The sequence below is a fragment of the Oncorhynchus mykiss genome, chromosome 16, assembly GCF_013265735.2.
Source record: "Oncorhynchus mykiss isolate Arlee chromosome 16, USDA_OmykA_1.1, whole genome shotgun sequence".
Taxonomy (NCBI): domain Eukaryota; kingdom Metazoa; phylum Chordata; class Actinopteri; order Salmoniformes; family Salmonidae; genus Oncorhynchus; species Oncorhynchus mykiss.
This window is the reverse complement of record NC_048580.1, coordinates 33,783,432-33,803,080: the sequence shown is the minus strand read 5'-3', so window position 1 is coordinate 33,803,080 and position 19,649 is coordinate 33,783,432. Positions and strand designations below refer to the sequence as shown.

Genomic DNA, 19,649 nt, shown 5'->3' with positions numbered 1-19,649 from the left:
AAAGATGAACAGGGCAAAGCACAGAGATTCTTGAAAAAAAACTTGCTCCAGAGCACTCAGGACCTCAGACTGGGGTGAATGTTCACCTTCCAACAGGACAACGACCTTAAGCACACGGCCAAGACATTGCAGGAGTGGCTTCGGGTCAAGTCTCTGAATATTTTTGAGTGGCCCAGCCAGAGCCCTACCAGAGTCTACCTTGTTGTCAAGAGACTGGACATTGGCGAGTAGTATGCTCGGGAGCTGTGCGCGATGTGCCCGTCTGACCAGAAGACCGCTCCGTCTGCCCCTTCTGCGGCGCCGTTGTTTTGGGTCGCCGGCTGGGATCTGATCCATTGTCCTGGGTGGTGGGCCAAACAAAGGATCCGCTTCGGGAAAGTCATATTCCTGGTCATAATGTTGGTGAGTTGACCTTGCTCTTATATCCAATAGTTCCTCCCGGCTGTATGTAATAAAACCTAAGATTTCCTGGGGTAACAGTGTAAGAAATAACACATAAAAAAATAAAATACTGCATAGTTTCCTAGGAACGCGAAGCGAGGCAGCCATCTGTCGGCACCGGATGCTACTTTAATTTATTCACATTAACTACTACATTTGTTTTATTTGATGACTTATTACATTCCAAGTCATTATCTCATCTCTATAGAGCAGCTGCCAATGCTGTCTAACAACATCACTATTTTGTTGTTCTTCAAAGTGAATAAAGCATACTTTTATGAGTGCTGAATACCAGCTAACAACTAATCACAGATCATGTATTTTCAAGTTGAGATAGCCTGTAAAGCAACAGCTGCTCTCCATATCACCTCACCTTCACGCATTTTTCTCTCTTCCATAGCAGGCGTAAAAGAAACAGACTGGAAAAGTAGATGCGCAATGGATTATGGTCATTATAGTTAATTACCACATTTTATGTGTTGAACTAGAAGAATATTGACCTGTTGGAAACTACCACTCCCTACTACATCGCATAGTTCAGGCTGGATCTGATTTATCTCTAGAGAAACTGCAATGTGCCAAAGGAGCTCACAGAAAAAAAAACTGAATGAAATTGAATTCAAATAATTGAACCAATGTCAGCCAATTAGTTGTTTAAAAAACAAAAAATAACCAACATTTCAGTTCATCGCTCAGCGCCAGACCTTCTTCTTCTATGGTATTATGGCAGTGCGCAAACAATCGTTAGAGGTGCATGCCGCCACCTACAGTACGGGTGATAGACTATAGACCTTTTTTGACAAACGTTCTAGAATTGTTGATTATTGAATCTTCGCCCCAGACCGCTTTCTGCTGCATGGCGTTGTATTACTGGGCTTGTTCGACATTGGTTGTGGATCATTGCTAGACAACCATTTTCAAGTCTTGCCATAGATTTTCAAGGAAATTTAAGTCAAAGCTGTAACTCGGCCACTCAGGAACATTCACTGTCTTCTTGGTAAACAACTTGTGTAGATTTTGCCTTGTGTTTTAGGTTATTATCCTGCTGAACGGTGAATTAATCTCCCAGTGTCTGGTAGAAAGCAGACTGAACCAGGTTTTCCTCTAGAATTTTGTATGTGCTTAGCTCCTTTCAGTTTATTTTGTATAAACTCCCCAGTCTTTAACGATTACAAGTATACCCATAACATGATGCTGCCACCACTTTTCTTGAAAATATGGAGAGTGGCACTCAGTAATGTGTTGTATTGGATTTGCCCCAAACATAATGCTTTGTATTCAGGACATAAAGTACATTTTTTTGCAGTATTACTTTGGCATTACTTTTGTTGCAAACAGGATGCATGTTTTGGAATATTTGTATTCTGTACAGGCTTCCTTCTTTTCACTGTCAATTAGGTTAGTATTGTGGATGAACTACAATGTTATTGATCCCATCCTCAGTTTTCTCCTATCACAGCCATTAAAAGCTTAACTGTTTTGAAGTCACCATTGGCCTCATGGTGAAATCCCTGAGCGGTTTCCTTCTTCTCTGGCAACTGAGATGGGAAGGAAGCCTGTATCTTTGAGTGTATTAATACACCATCCAAAGTGTAATTAATAACTTCACCATGCTCAAAGGGATATTCAATGTCTGCTTTTTTTTTACTCTTCTGTCCCTTCTTTGCGAGGCATTGGAAAACCTCCCTGGTCTGTGTTCAAAGTTCACTGCTGACGTACAGATAATTGTATGTGCGCGGTACAGAGACTTTCACTTATTGTGTGTAGGCCAGTGACACAATCTCAATTTAATCCATTCAAAATTCAGGATGTAACACAACAAAATATGGAAAAAGTCAAGGGGTGTAAATACTTTGAAGGCACTGTATCTGTTGGGTGATTGGTTGAGGCTTCTTGGCTAACATTGTCGCCGAGGAGGGCTTGCTAGTTAGCTCCAGTATTTGCGTATTCTCAGACGTTTTCTTATAAAAACAGCTCAACTACTAGCTATTGAAATGCTAATTTGTGAAGCTGGCTAGCTAACATTAGCTAATAGCTAGACCACAGACAAAAGGGTAAACCTTAGTTTGGGGTTAGCTGGTTCTCTTTCATTTTTGTAACGGTTCAGCCAACAACCTATGGGAACCCCTTCCCGCGATGTGATTGAGATGCTTAATTGAGTACCACAGTATGAGTCATATCCATAAAACCTAGCTGTAAAACCCAGAAATGGTTCATTTTCCACCAGTAATTTTTTTCCGTAGGGGATTTTAGAACTACTTCGTATACGGTCTGTGTTTTGTGTAGGCCTACCCTGGCGTGACTTTTGATAATCACACATATCTCTCTCGGACAAGGTAACTTTTAGCAATATATTCGCCTGTAATTACCCCCCAAAAATGACACACTAATTAGACGCTAATTTGGCTATCATACAGAACTGCCGCAAGCTTTGATGTAATCACTCAAGGCGCAGGGTGGGAAAAACCTCCAGAATTCTCAATGCAAACTAGCATCGACAAGTAGCAAGTGACCTAGGAAGTAGATATTTTAACGTTTTTAGTTTCTTGTGTAAATTATTTAGATTGTGTATTTCTAGTATGTATTCTTGTTGATAATTTTTCCCACAAAAAAAATGCTACCTTAGCTTTTTTTGATAACTATAATTGTTTTAATTACCCTGGCTTTGTAGCTAACCTTAGGTCTCTCCGTCGATCAGAAGCAGGGATGGTTCTGTGTTATTTACCGGATTGCAACCACCACTCCGATAAGCACACATGCATTTGATCATTTTCCGACCTCTGTAAGTGAGAGGCATCGCTGGAGCTGTATGATAAGGTAAGCCCTGTTTGCTTGCTGCTAACAAGCTAAGATATGTGGTTAGTTAGATCCTTTTGAAAATGAGCTATTTAACCACTGACTGTAGTTACGTGTACAACGCACGTTACCTTCCTTACAAGTAAAAAGAAAATCAACATAGGCTAGGCTACTTTTGTGACCTTAATATTGACTAGTTCTTTGTGACCTAGCCAGCTAGTTAACGTTAGCTCAGTTTGTGTAGTCATACTTTTCCACGTGGTGACATGCTAGCTAACGTTAGCCCACCAGTGCATGGATATAGCTAGCTAAATATCGCTAGTTAGGCGCTTTGGTTGGGAAGTTTGCTACATTAGCTAAAGTTGCACCGTATCTCACCGTGGTGTAGTCAGACTTTCCCGACATGCAAGCAAATGTGGTTAACGCTAACAACTAGCTAATGTTAAATATCCCTGCCCTGGTGGACTAGCTAGCATGTCACCAACCCTGGGGTCTGGGGAAAAGTCTGACTACACAAACGATGAACTACCATAACTAGCTAGCTAAAAACATTGGATGCCACAGATTTAGGACCTGAATGTTACCTGGTCTAGTAGATATTGGGGTCTCGTGACCAGCGCCAAAAATAATTATGTTCCATCCCTGCATGTCAGTCCCTTTCAGATGATCCCTCTATCACTGTTGGTCCTCGTCAGTGACCTCACGGCTGATGGTGTTAACTTTCCGCTTGAGATTTAGTACAGTCCTATAGGTCACCGCAATACCAAACCTCAATACTTCACCTCTTTGGGCAAATAGTACCCTAGACTGTCCTGATCATCTAGTTGAGCAATCCAGATAATTCCTCCATCCCAGCAGAAATATCCCATCCACATAGTAGGATTTTAGATGTGCAGATAGACCAAAGACCAATCTATTTTACTGTTACTATAGTCATGTCTGGGTTATGGTATTTTAATATAGATGTTACCATTTTAGTGATCAACTTAGCTAGCTAGTAAAATTAACTTTATTATGACAAAACTCATACAACTAAGGATGTCTATTTCAACCCTGTTACACCCACCCCCACTGAATTTAGACAGAATGTAAGCAGCAACCACAACTTGAGCACACATCTACATCAACTTACACAACATATAAGGTCCATTTACAAGAACAACATTTGAAGTATCCCAAAAGGATGAAGTGGAAGGAGAGTTGGCAAAACTCTCAAACCAACTACTGACTGTAGGATGCCTTTCTACACCCCACACTACATATCTAAAGTACAATGCTCATGTAAAATAATAGAAAAATACATCTTCACTGAATCATAACTCTAGTTTTGCTTAATCTCTGAAGGCTTGAATCACTGACTTGCAAACTGCTTGAATATTAAGATTAGTCTCACTTAGAATATCTTGTGTAGACATTGTGTAGATCAATCTGTTGACAGGTTTGATGATTCGACCAACAAGGTTCCTAATTTGTCAAACTGCGCTAGGATTGTCGTTGTGAGTGTAAGTCACTAGAGTGTCAGTCAATTGTGAGTCACTAGGCTGTTCAGACTGTCCAATGCCGGTAGAAGAGCGTGTCTGCTCACTGGATCTCTTCTGAATCGGAGTCTTGAGATACCAGTGGTTCTGAGGTCACACCTGAAGATTCCTCATTCTCATCTCTACTACCTGGTAACTGTGTGATCCAATCTTGAGTTCTTCCTTCAGAGTCCACAAGCTACTCATCAGGTAAAGATTTCTCGCTCTCTCTTTCAGAAATGGAATACATTCTCTCTTCCGCAGATAGGTCTGCTCCTCTTTCCTCTTCGTGATCTGATTCTCCCTGTGTGACACCTTGTGACACATGTCACACTCCATTCTAGATAGTGAATCTTGACTCTCTTCTTCAGGAAAGGAACTCCCTTGTCTCACTTTTGATACTGAATCCATCATCACATTGTGAGCACCGGAACTTGGAGTCAGGCCAACAGACATGGATGAAGAGAGGCCAGAAACTGCACTTTCATCGTCTACTGGGAAGAAGTTGACCAACATGGTCAGATTAACTACTTTTTCCATTCCAGTGGCTATATTACATATTATGTATGTCTGAGTGCCTGGATTCTTGTCCGCCACAGTGTATATTGTCGATTCCCATCGATCTGCCACTTTCCTCTTGCCATCGTTTTTCTTGTTTGCCTACAGTACCTGATCGTTGACTTCTATGGTGGGACCCTTGACCTTTCTGTTATAAATCTGTTTGTCGGTTCTGTTCTTCTTCAGCATGTTCCTGTGCTATCACCATAGCATCATTCAGAACATTGGAGAGCGACACCACATACATATCGTAACTCGTAACAGCTGGATCATTCAGTGTTTCTGAAAAGCACATCTACTGGCAGACAAGGGATCCTTCCATACATCAGGTAGAAGGGGGTGTACTCTGTCATCTCATCGGTGGTGCAATTGTACATGAACGTCAATGTCTGCAGGTGTCTCGGTCAGTGTTGCTTGGTGTTAGGTGCTACTGCTCTGATCATGTTGCCAAGTGTCTGATTGAAACGTTCCACACTGACATTCCCCATGGGGTGATAGTGTTGTGTACGACTTTCTCACACCAGAAACTTTGAGTAACTCACTGAACAACTGCCTCTCGAAACTTTCCCCTTGGTCTAGTTGGACTAGTACATCAATGGACTTGTTGCTTGAATCTTCAGCAGACCAGAAGTCGATACAAACCAGTTGTAGTGGCCTAGTCAAAGTGATACTTTCCAGTGGAGCCCTGCCCCCAGGCCCCAACCATGGACATAATCCCAAACATCTCTGTCAAGGTGCAGCCAAAATTATCTCTGTCTAGCTAAGCTAAGGCTTCTGAACTGACCCTTATGACCCGCGTGATCATGAACGCCCTTCAGGACTTCTGCTTTGAGAGACCCAAGAACTACGTACTGGAACTGCTCGTCTTTGATATCTTGTGAGACTCTGTACAGTATGTCATTACTGACAACAAGCTTCTCCCAACTCTTCAAGTGTCTGATGACTGTAACTGTTTCTCTTGCTCTTTCTCTTCTAGAAGGCCTGCGTTGTCTCTCCACATAGAATAGCACACGAGACAGGGTCCTGTCATTGAGTTGCTCATCATGAAGCTCCTCAGAGTAGGCAGGTAAGGTGTCTTGACCAGGAAGGTATCAGTTGAAGTAAATTATGCACGTGTTCTAGCTCCTGTTTCCCGTTTGTCATGTGACACCTCATCCGCTGCCAAGGACTGAGAACACATGTTGACAGGTGTGGAAGTTCTCTGTGAGCTTACACAGTTGGGGCTGCCTTTGAGATCACTGGACCATCTGAAGGCATCTTGGACTGAAGCGTTTGACACTGCTTGAACGTTGTTAATGAGGTTTTCGTAGGGCTCACATAGCAGTCTGTGGCAAACACCTTTGACAAAGGGCACTCGAGCATCAGCAACCATCTTCTGAGGACCCGGCACGGGAGACATCAGGGTGTGCCAACACCACCGTGTCTACTAGAGATATCTTCAACTTTTCGAAGGCCTGCTCATGTTTGGGTGTCCAGTCAGCAACGTTCAATTTTCGACGCTGTGAGGGCTTTATTTTCTGACGACCCTTGGGTTTTCTCTTTGATCCAGTCAACAACGAGAAGAAGTCTGGCTATTGCGGAGAAACCTGGCACAAAGTGTTGGTAGTAGTTTACCATGTCAAGGAACAACCTTATCTGTTTCTGAGTCACACCATCAAATTCCATCAGATCAGCACTGCTCATGTTAGAGATGCTGTCGACTTTACTAGGGTCTATAGACACACCTTTTACATCAATTATGTGACCAAGGAACTTGACAGACTTCCTGAGGAAGAAGCTCTTCTTTGGGGCCAACTTCATGTTCTGACTACGATGCCTGCTAAAGACCATCTCCAAGCATTCCAAGGCTGTCTTCTCGTCTGGGCCAAAGACCAACAGATCATCCAAGTAACACAGCAAACTCATGAAGTTCTGATCTCCGAAGATACTGGCCATCATGCGCATGAAGCTTTCAGGGTTGTTACAGAGACCCAGAGGTAGACGGTTGTATTCAAAGAGCCAATAGGTGTTGTGAAAGCGGAATACTTCCTGTCATCTTCATGCATTGGTATGTCTGGCCGCCACACAGGACGGCCAGACGTGTTGATCATGCTTCAGTGGGACCCATCTGTCTCCCCACAGAGGCGTAACAATCCTTGCCACCATGATCCCCCGTGGTGCTGAGCGAGATGTAGTGGATTCTGTCATCACCGTACTGCCAGGATACACAACAGTGGTTTTTGGTAGCTTACCCCAAACCAGATACTCGTGACTAGGGTCAAGGCAAATGGCTGTGTTACATCTCACTGTTCCTGTCTTGTCAGGGATGTCGTCGCCTCTCCAGCGTTTCATTCCAGCTAACATGGCGAGAAACTGCTCAGATTCCGTGTCATCTGTGCTGCAAGGGGCCGAGACTGCTTTCCAATAATAGTCACATTGTTTTGATTCACGAGGATGTGCTTGATCGCGTTGGTTCCCAGTATTAATTCATCAGGTTGACCTTCTACTACCAAGGTTAGAACAATAGACTTCCATGTTTATGTTGAATGTAGACTTAGGCCTCACACGGCATCCTCCACAGCCAACAAGCACAACATCTGAGTTAAACTGGCTTTTCACATCAACTACACCAGCATCTATAAACTTCAGCTCTGCCATCTCACTCATTGTGCACACCATTGACCCACTGTCAAGCATAGCACCTAGAGTCACTTTGTTACCAACAATCACAGGCGTGTAAAATAGGCTGTCGCGTCTTCTTATCACATGTGTGTTCTGGTACACAACATCTCCAGTCATGTCACTAGAGTCTTTGGTTGCCATCTATAGAGCTTTAGCGTTGGGAGTATCTTCATCTTGACTTGTACTGCCTCCCTCGGAACAGGAGCAAAAGAGTGTGAGGCATAACATTTTTCATCGTTAGCTTGGTTATGTGACACTGGGACCTTGTCGTGCAGAGCAGTGGCATAACTCTTCAGCTGTGTAACGCTGCTTTGTTTCATTAAGGCTCTCTGCTCCCTCTGGTACTCATCGATCCTCACCTGAACATCTCTGGAATTCTACTCAGGAAGTGCTTTGCAGTTGAATCTGCAGGAGAGCTCAGGATCAGGGCAATGTTTCACAAACATGCAGGCTACTTGTTGACTTATGTTTTCCATCCTCCCACCTTGCCTGCGTAAACCCTCATTGGCTAAATCTGCTGCTTTGTTGAGCCTGGTCCAGTTGTCTACCGAGTCCTCCCTCAGTTTGGGCTTGGTAGAGTAGAAATCTTCAAGCGGGAGACATGATGACGTGTCACTAAAATACTGCAGGAGGATATGATAGATTAGATCTGGGTTCTGTTTGACATCCAACGACTCCTCACCCCACAAGTCTATCTTCACTGCATCCCTAGCTTTTCCCATCAACCTGCTCATGATCTCTTCCGCTTGATCAGGCACATCACATCTTTGCCTTTTCAAATAGTCTGTTGACATATCAACCCACTCTTGAATTGTGTACTTGTCAGAGCTGTCACCCCTGAACACTCTGGGTTCTTTCTCAGACTTGACATGGACTGTCACGTGCAACTTCCTGTCTTACTGAATCAGATGCTGACGTTTCTCTTTGTGGTGTACTGTGGAGCTCACCACTCGTATCTATGGCTCCTGCTGACATCAATCTGGCTACTTTGGAGTCACCTAACTGGCTCACCATGTCAGTAAGGTGTGGTATGGCATCTGTATCGCTACTGGGTGTGGACGTGTGTGAACGTCCCCTCAAAAACGGACTCATAGGTGAACAACCTGGGCTCTGACCTTGCCCCACGCTCCTATCAGCTAATGACTGATATGTCCCCACTCCCTGACCATGAAACCCACTGGACATCGCATTGATACCTGTATGCTCGCCAAACCAAACACCCCTCTGCAATAGGAGTAGTATAATCGTAAACTATTTTACTATCAGTTGTACATTTGTGAGCCATGACACCACTTTTAGATTAAACAAATTAAATGTAGAATAAAAATGTAAAAGAGAGAATGTAAGAGAAAATAAAAACAGGAAAAACCCTCAACACTGAAATGACATAACAGTAGTCCTATGACCATGAAACCAAACATCTGACCAGAAGAGCACACTTGATCTTCACTTCCCCTTCGCTTCAGGCTGATTTTGAGGATCTGACGGGTCAAGGCACCAGTGTAACGGCTATCATATGGCTCATCGACAAAGGACACAGTGTTTTTCTCTTTCACAGTTTATTCTGCAGACATACACACTACACAATGTGTAAAGTTCAGAGCAACTTCAAATCCATCATGACATCTCCATCAAAGTTTAACAGCTCTTTACCTGGATCCTGCGTGTTCATGCGCACATATTCACAGAGATGCAGTTACACAAACAATACAGCAGGTGGCTCCACAACTACACACACACATAGGTTATGTTATGTACAGTGTCTACTTAATTATGACAAAACTCATACAACTAAGGATGTCTAATTCAACCCTGTTACATATGGTTCTCATGACTTAAGGTTGGGAGTTGAGGGACCACTTGTCACATTGTCCAAGGTGTGTTTGTGTTATGATAAACAATGCGTTTTCTGTCCAGATAAAGATGGTGATACTATTGATTGACGACGTCCACTTTTCCCCATGTTTTAGACATGAGGCGTGACATGCTGAACATCAGGCTCATCCCACGAGAAGCAGTGCATGATCAACGCCACTCTCAGCAAGGAGATCTGTTGGAAATTATGTACTCTCTCTCTTAATCTCTCACTCTGGGGGTAAGACATAGTTGAAACATCACATATATAAATTCCCACTGTGCCCATGATATAAATTCCCACTGTGCCCATGATAAAATGCAATGTGAATTGTGTTGTGATACTGAATGAAACTGAAGAGATGCACTCAGACCAAGCCTTTGTGATTGAACTTACATTAACGGCATTACTTTAGTTGGCTGCTTTGAGCAAAACTTGAGTCAGTGGAGGCTCCTCAGAGGAGGAAGGGTAGGACCATCCTCCTCACTGAATTTCATAAAAATAAAATAGTGAAACATTAAAAAAGTTGTCCTTTTTAGATCATCTATGCTAAATATATTCACTTCACCAAATACTTGACGAAAACAGACTGTTTTGCAATGAAGGTCTACGGTAGCCTCAACAGCACGCTGTAGGTTAGAACCAGTTAGTTTCCGTCCTCCTCTGGGTACATTGACTTCAATCCAAAACGTAGGAATCTTGTGGTTTTCACCCCCTTCCATAGACTTACACAGTAATGACAACTTCCGCAGGACATCCTCACACCTATCAGAGCTCTTGCAGAATGAACTGACATGTTGTCCACCCAATCAAAGGATCAGAGAATGAATCTAGTATTGAAAGCATAAGCTACAGCTAATTAGTACTGCAGTACATAACATGGTGAGTAGTTGACTCAGAGGGAGAAAGACAATAGTTGAACAGTTTTGAACAAATACATTTCTTTAAAAATTAAGGAGAAGCAAAAGAGAGCTAGCTAGCTATATTTCATTTTTTTCTTTCACTTACATAGCTAGCCAATGCAGCTAGCTAGCCTACTCAAACAACCGGCTCAAACGGAGATGGATGCTATGTTACCTAGCTGGCTATGGTTTTCCAAACTGGAACTCTTCTAAGTCAATATAAGCTTTTAGTTTTATTAATATATTGCCACCTGGGCACCCCGGTGTAACTGCTAAACTGCTTGCTAACTGTACAGTGCACTGTATGATTGTAGTGGGTTTACTAAAGCGTTAGTTTCTAACAGCTATGTTGTCTTGACGTTAGCTAATATGGTGACGACGATGTTGGCTGTGTGTAGTGGTTATGAAATGGTTTGGCTTGGAAAGTTTTTTTTATCTCCTGGTCACAGACAGCTGATGTGTTGTGCCCTGAATGTACCCAGACCCCATGACCCAAAGCCCTTACTCCTGAACATCCATCATTGTAGCCATTTTGAATGCCTTGGTGCCCTCCTCTTCGTTATGTGTCCCACTTTACAGACAACACCCCATCCAACGACTGATCTGAAGACCCTTTTTAGCAGCGATGGAGTAACGCGATTGGCCCTAACCACTACTCCGTAATTGCTGGCCGTAAACCTCCCTCTCCTCATGGTGTGCTGTCCAACTGTTGCCTGCCATATAACTTCCTGAAATGTGCTATATAAATCAAGGTTGATTTGATTGATGACATTACAGCTGTAGAATATATAATAAACTGTCATTTTCACGAGGACAAGTGCACTTTTTTACATAAACTATTAATTGATAACTTGGGATTTTATCACTTCACATATCGATCATATAGTGGGAAGGATCCTACAAATCAAGAATGTGAACCACTCAGAATAAATAAATACAGTGCCTTTTGAAGATTTGTCTCTGGTCATGAACTACAATACAGGCTGGATGTCTCAGTCAATTCTGAATGTCAATAGATTTTTTGATTTTAGAACTAAGTTATACCACATCTAAGTCTGGTATCCGGGGTAGTCTGGTTAATGATTATATAATTGATTAAGTGACTCTTGACAGCTGTATAGAAGGCATTGTATTGCTAAGATGCTCAAAAGTAAAACAAAAATATTTTTTTAATCTACTGCTCTGCTAACTAGCTAGATAAAGTGTAGCCAGTGGCTAGATAAGACAGAGAAAGGAGATGTAAGAAGTTCAACACTTCATTTCAAGAGAGCACATGGATTCATCATGGATTGGGCACAGAAGGTCTCTGATCGCGCTGGTGAACGGTAGCTGACAGTGTTGGCTAGAGATGACGTGCAGGAGCTTCCTGTTGGAATTTGTAGTCTTACTAAGGTCTTCTCTGTTGCTAATTAGCATTAAAAAATGTTTTAAAGTAAATTGAGGCTAATATATTGATAAAACTCACCTAGTCTGAGAGAATTACACTATATATACAAAAGTATGTGGACACCCCTTCAAATTAGCAGCACAAGCCCCTCGCCAAGCAGGAGATGGAGTCCTGAACTACTTAGACCAGTGGTCACCAACTGGTAAATCGCGTTCCTCATAGCATTCTTAGTTGATCACCAAACATTTCTGTAGAAAAGCCAATGATAAAGACTTATTGTTTTTTATAAGTGCAAGCACTTCATGTTGGCGGTAGGTGCACTTGATTCAGAATCCCTGAGCACCGGGTAAGCAAAATGTTCCCATTTTTAACCATTTTAATTTGTCTGACAAAACTAACTCCACTCACCCGGCAGACATGGAGACCTGTGGCTAAATCGAGTGTGCCTACTGCGCCAATCGGATAGCTCAAATCACCGGGCCTACCGTTTCCACAAAGTTTGATACTAGCCTATGTGAGATTTCATAACTTTTAAAATCTTGACCAGAGAGAGACTCAAAAAGAATACAGCAAAGAGCTGCTGTTTTTGAGTGAGTTAATGTCTAAGTTTTTAATTCAGCAGTGTCATCACTTTTATTCAACACTATTACACTTTTTTTATGCACCATGACCATCAGTTAAAAGCAAATTATTTGCAAATCATTTCATTTTATGCTCAGCTGTGCCTCACAAGTGCTACACCAACTGATCTATTTTGTTATCAAAGCTCAAGTTTTGAAATATAATATGGTCTGAGAAAAACAATATTGGTAGACAAGGCATATAGCCAATATGCCCTTCCGCGATTCGGAAGGGCCATCGCCGATCTGTTCGCATCGCAAGACTCAACTCATTGATGTCGATGCCCTTTCAGCTGGCCAAGGGGTCTTCTGTATGCGTTTTCAACAATTACTTTGCTCCCTCAGGTCTTGAGGAGGATCAGTCCTGAGAGCTGTCAGTTCTACTTGTTGCTCCACATTGGCCACAGCATCACTGGTTTTCAGACCTTGTACAGCTGACAACCTCCCAAACATGGGAAGTCCGTCTTTGAGCGGACTTCCTCTCACAAGCGAATGGCAAACTTTGGAAAACCAAGCATACTGAAGTTGTTGTAAGTCCTACAATCACCTATGAGCCCACCATTTGAGTTCCTGTCTTCACCTGAGCTATGTGAGCTCACAGTCAAGACTGCTATTCTGTTGGCTATTGTTTCAGCCAATCGTGTTAGAGAATTAGTGCCTGCAGAAAGTATTCATACCCCTGGACTTATTCCACATTTTGTTGTTACAGCCTCAATTCAAAATATATTAAATATATGTCTCACCTATCTACACACAATACCCCGTAATGATAAAGTGAAAACATGTTTTTAGACATTTTTGCAAATTTATAAAAAATGAAATACAAAAATATCTAATTTACATAAGTATTTACACCCCTGAGTCAATACATAGAATCACTGTTGGCAGCAATTACAGCTGTGAGTCTTTCTGGGTAAGTCTCTAAGAGCTTTACACAACTGGATTGTACACACCTGGATTATATTATTCTTAAAACGATTCTTCAGGCTCTGTCAAGTTGGCCCCAGACCGCTTCCTGCTGAGTGGCGCTGTATTACTGGGCTTGTTCGACATTGGTTGTTGATCATTGCTAGACAGCCGTTTTCAAGTCTTACCATAGATTTTCAAACCAATTTGAGTCAAAACTAGGCCACTCAGGAACATTCAATGTTGTCTTGGTAAGCAACTCCAGTGTATATTTGGCCTTGTGTTTTAGGTTGTTATCCTGCTGAAAGGTGATTTTGTCTCCCAGTGTCTGTTAAAAAGCGAACTGAACCAGGTTTTCCTCTGATTTTGCTTGTGTTCAACTCTATTCTGTTTATTTTTATTCTAAAAAACTCCCTAGTTCTTTGCCAATGACAAGCATATCCATAACATGATGCAGCCACCATAATGCTTGAAAATATGAAGAATGGTACTCAGTAATGTGTTGTATTTGATTTTCCCCAAACTTAAAGCTTTGTATTTGGAACGTAAAGTGAATTTCTTTGCCAAAGTTTTTTCTGTTTTACTTTAGTGCCTTATTGCAAACAGGATGCATGTTTTGGAATATTTTGTACAGGCTTCCTTCTTTTCACTCTGTCATGTAGGATAGTATTGTTGATTTACTATAATGTTGTTGATCCATTGTCAGTTTTCTCCTATCAAAACCATTGAACTCTAACTGTTTTAAAGTCACTGTCATAGCGTTTGCTGTCATTAAATGCAAAGACTGTATATTATCAAATCAATTCTATATGTGTAATTTAATTACGCTATTCAACTAATCATGTAACTTTAACTAGGAAGTCGGGGCACCACGGGAAAATGTTTAACCTCTCTAGGGTATGTGGGACGCTAGCGTCCCACCTGGCCAACATCCAGTGAGATTGCAGAGCGCCAAATTCAAATACAGAAATACTCATTATAAAAATTCAGAAAAGATACAACTATTTTACATTGGTTTAAAGATGAACTTCTTGTGAATCCAACCACTGTGTCAGATTTCAAAAATGCTTTACGGCGAAAGCATATCTACGATTATTTGAGAACATAGCCCAGCAGACAAATCATTACAAACAGTAACTAGCCAAGTAGAAGAGTTACACAAGTCAGAAATAGAGATAAAATTAATCCCTTACCTTTGATGATCTTCATATGGTGGCACTCAGAAGACATTCATTTATTCAATAAATGTTCCTTTTGTTCGATAAAGTCTCTCTTTATATCCGAAAACCTCAGTTTTGTTTGCTCATTTTCTTCAGTAATCCACAGGCTCAAAAGCAGTCACAACAGGCAGACAAAAAAAAAATTGTATCCTTAAGTTCATAGAAACATGTCAAACGATGTTTATATTCAATCCTCAGGTTGTTTTTAGCCTAAATAATCTACAATATTTCACCCGGACAATAACGTTGTCAATATAAAAGGTAAACAAGAAAGGCACTCTCTCTGGTCACACGTATGAAAAAGCTCTGTGACACGGCAGGGTCCACTCATTCAGACTGCTCTTTCTCCCTCATTTTTCAGAATACAAGCCTGAAACAATTTCTAAAGACTGTTGACATCTAGTGGAAGGCATAGGAACTGCAATTTGAGTCCTAAATCAATGGATTCTGTAATAGAAAACTACAAAAACAATTCCTACTTCCTGAATGGATTTTTCTCAGGTTTTTGCCTGCCAAATCAGTTCTGTTATACTAACATACACTATTTTAACTGTTTTGGAAACTTTAGAGTGTTTTCTATCCAAATGTACTAATTATATGTATATCCTATCTTCTGAGTAGAAAGCTGTTTAATTTGGGTATGCTTTTCATCCAAAATTCCAAATGCTGCCCCCTACCCTAGAGAGTTCAAGTCTCTTATTCCCGAATTAACTTTTCAGATATTTTCATAGCTTATCAATTAGTCACTTATTAATGTATTATTACCTCATCAGTCATATTCTGAATGTTGCAAACACTTGGATATCTGCACAAACCTCTGCATAGATCATTTTATTTTTATTTAACTAGGCAAGTCAGTTAAGAAAAAATTCTTATTTTCAATGACAGCCTAGTGGGTTAACTGCCTGTTCAGGGGCAGAACGACAGATTTGTACCTTGTCAGCTCGGGGATTTGAACTTGCAACCTTTCGGTTACTAGCCCAACACTCTAACCACTAGGCTAACTAACTTAATCAATCACAGAATGACATAAACACACACAGAATTAGGTCATACATTAGTTACTGACATGATGCACTGAAAAGTCCCTAGTGGACTAAGCCGATATGACGGCTTGGTAGACAAAGGAAAGGTTTGGGGACAGCTCAAGAGTGGGAAACTCCGAGTGGATTTACTGTAATACAGTTGATGGCTACACTCATGAAATGCTAATACTTTTAGCATGAACAACCACTCATTCGAAAATCAATTGCAATTGACATATTTATCATTGTATGCCTTTGTTGTCCCTCTCTGTGATCACCGGTCCATCTGCTGGATAGAGTCTCTGGTTGCGTTCCCCAGAAGTCCCAAGGACTTTCGTGGTTGTAGTTTTCTCAGCGGGCTCTGGACAGTGTCTGTTGTAATGGATACGTCAGGCGTACTATTCGGTCATTCGACCTGTTGTGTTTACCAGACTAAAGTACTTAAACAGCTGCAGCCTGAATAATTGGTCTTTAGTTTGTTTCATAGGGAACACAATTTTCTCATATAGAAGGTTAACATCACATTACATCTTTTCACAAATAGTTTCATATTTAATCATATACGTTTCACAACATTTAGATGTAAATTAAATACTGCTCAATTATTCAACCTTTTAATGTCCAAGTGTCTCTCTGTGTTCCACAGTTACATTCCAATCTTGAACACTACAGAGCATTGAGGCAGCGTATTTTACGACCTCCATAAAGCGGCCCCCTCTCCCTCTGCAGGAGAGAGAGGGTGCTGTAGAGCAACAGTGGAACCTGATCCTTCAGATCTTCACAGGAGAGTTATGACATTACTATTGGCCTCATGGTGATATCCTTTAGTGGTTTCCATAGCCGTGGGAAGTAGGGGTGCTGAGGGTGATGCAGCACCCCCCGAAAAATCTGAATTTAAAAAATGATTGTGAGGGTGTTGGTAAATGGAAAAATGCGGAGACCGCGTTATCATAATTTTCACAATTTGAGTGTAATTTCGAGCCTCTTAACTGAGGCGTTGCAGATGGGTGTACCTAATAAACTGGCCACTGCATGTATATCTGGTGTCATTTCATGGGGACTGAGGAATACGGAGTGTTGCTGGCCCATTCCATTGGCCCCAATGCAATACATTGTATTTAAATTACATATTGGTTTCTAGAGCAAACAAGTCTTTGTGCCAAGGTGAAAGTGGCATTAGAAGTACTCGGTAGGGTCTGTAGAATCTATATATGGTTTTATTTCATGGGGTACTGGGGTCTAGATGGCACATCTAGGGCCACTGTGATGTCATTCATCTCTACTTTATTTGAGTGTTATTTCCTTTTTCTTGTGGAAAAACGTCAATGCCTTACATTTTCTGGTTGTTTCGGTCTTCTACTCAGACTACTGCAGCGATGGCACACCCAAGCCCAACGCAGCGCCAGAGAGCAGAGTGCCATCATAGCCATGAAGACGCAGAGGCACAGAAGAACACTGCTTGCGGCTTTTACTTCCTGGAAGGAGCGTTTCCTCTACCAGCAGAGCTTAGCCAGGGCAGCAGCACGCCACTGGAGACAGAGGGCACTCGAAAGCAAGGCAGCCAGCCACCGCGTCACCTGTCTGACCTGGTATTCCTTCACCCGGTGGAGATGGGCGCTGCACAGACGGAGAGACAGGTATTAAGTATATCAAATAAGTAGACAAATAAATGATGTTTTAAGGTGCAGAAGATAACTAATGTACCATACACTGTATAATACAATTTGAACATCCAACATACTCATTTGTAGCAGGAAGACTCAGTTTGAGCTGTTAGCGCACCTTTCATATTCCGACTTGGAAGCACGAGGTGCGAGTTTCCCACTTGAAAAGTATCAGAATCAACCAATACGAAGCTCTAAACAAAAAAAGGTTGACTACATAGTGTTAAATACGCTTTCACGATTGGCTGTTTCACGTCATATAATCATACTGACGTCCATGTGCGTGCTCCCTAGGTGCCAGCGGGCGAGGGTGCTGAGCAGGGAGTGGGCGCGGCGCGCCAAGCAGAGCGTGGATGACCAGGAGAGGGCGACGGAGCTCCTTCAGCAGAGACAGAGGAGAGACGTCGCAGAGAGGTTCTACTACTGGATCACAGCCCATCAGTCCTCACTGACCAGTTTGGTATTCCACAACCAGACTCTGTGCAAGAGGTGTGATGATGGGGAAATGTGTGTGTGCTGCGCTGCCTTACGACTCAAACTGAATTCTTCCACTGCTCTATGTTCGCTACATATTTCAGTCTGAGAAAGCCGTTGTTGAAGTCGTTTGTATTGACGTCAAAATGAGGGTTGTTGTGCAAAACAAAGTTATCAGCGATTGGATTATCTCTAACCAATCAGAGTATCAAAGCCAATGACGCTATACCCACGTGCGTTCTGGCTCTGGCCCAACCCATCGGTTTCTGGGACCAATCAGAATGGTTAGAATGTGTCTGCGTTCTAGAAATCGTCAGGTAGGTACTCAGTTTCAGACTCATTGCGGAGACTAAACTAAAGTCCGTGGGCGTGGCGTTTGGCCGGAGCAAGGGTTTGGGTAGCCAGGCAATGTGTGTGTGTGTGTGAGAGAGAAAATGTAACTAATCATTCGTCCTTGAATATGAAAATAAATGATTTTCCCCTACAATAACAAAGCAGTGTGCCATGCATTGCAGTACCAGTTTGCTACTTGATTTTTCTCAGATTTCCATGTACTGTGTATCACAAAGGGACATTCCTCCAATAACGTTTGAGTGGATTGGACAAGTAATTCTGTGTAGCATTCAGAATTATTCTCACCTCTTTTTACTTCTCTCTCTCCCATGCAGGGTTTTCCAGAGCTGGCAAGCCTACACCGGCCCTGCACTAGCACGTAAGCACAAAGGTGCCAGGTTCCATCTTGGCAGAGCCAGGAGGCTGGTGGCCCTGTGTTTTACCCACTGGAGGAGTGAGCTGGAGCAGGCTCGAAACAGACTGAAGGTCCTGGAGCAGAGACTGAAACACATACACTTCAAACTCACTGCTGTCACCATGAACCACTGGAGAACGGCCACTAGAGGGTGCATAGCGCTCAAACACTTCAACAGAGGGACAAAACGTCAGGTGCAGCATCCCTTTTCTTTATTACACACAGGTCCCATCTAGACACAACCCTAAGGGTTTAACCCTTTCTGCACATGCACATTTGAGAGGACTGCTGAAAAAACATAGAATTAGATAATTGTCAAATAATTCAATATCAATGATTTGCATTCTATTTCTATGGGCGAAAACAACCAGCCACACCAAGCCAATCCAAGAAAAAGGAGCTAGGAAAGAATTTACAGTACTATATTATATATTATTATTATATATTTCTAATCCTAATCAAATTCTTTAAATTTCACACAACTTCTCACTGGATAGGCAGGGGCAGAGGTTGTTTCTGGACAGAGTCATATTCACATATTTAGCAGGAACTAAAGGAAGGTGACATCTTTGTGAATCAAAATCAAAATGACTTTGGTGTCAACCTAACAAGACTCATTCAATCTGTATTGTGCTTTCCCATCAGTAAGTAGCCACTGTGTGTTTGTTTTAGTGTTTTGATTACTGGAGGGAGAGGACGCGCACATCCAGAGCAGTCACTATACTGTGTGTACAGAGAGAGAGGAGAGGGGCACGTGAAGTTCTGCTATGCTGGTGGAAGTGGACTAAAGGTGATGATTATCATTCTCTAACACGTTGAACAGAGGGACTGTTTAATATGTGATGTTGCCTTTGTTTGAGAGCCAAGTGGCTATA

General features: G+C 42.0%; 1 protein-coding gene across 1 annotated transcript in view; it reads left to right on the top strand.

The window, feature by feature from the left end:
* The window catches only part of LOC110491843, a 90,329-nt gene that overhangs the window by 59,573 nt on the left and 11,107 nt on the right, over nucleotides 1-19,649 (top strand). The window contains exons 19-22 of the mRNA XM_036945771.1: nucleotides 17,253-17,525; nucleotides 17,847-18,041; nucleotides 18,695-18,968; nucleotides 19,447-19,564. Of these exons, the coding sequence (XP_036801666.1) occupies nucleotides 17,253-17,525; nucleotides 17,847-18,041; nucleotides 18,695-18,968; nucleotides 19,447-19,564 (860 nt within the window). The remainder of the gene's footprint in view (nucleotides 1-17,252; nucleotides 17,526-17,846; nucleotides 18,042-18,694; nucleotides 18,969-19,446; nucleotides 19,565-19,649) is intronic.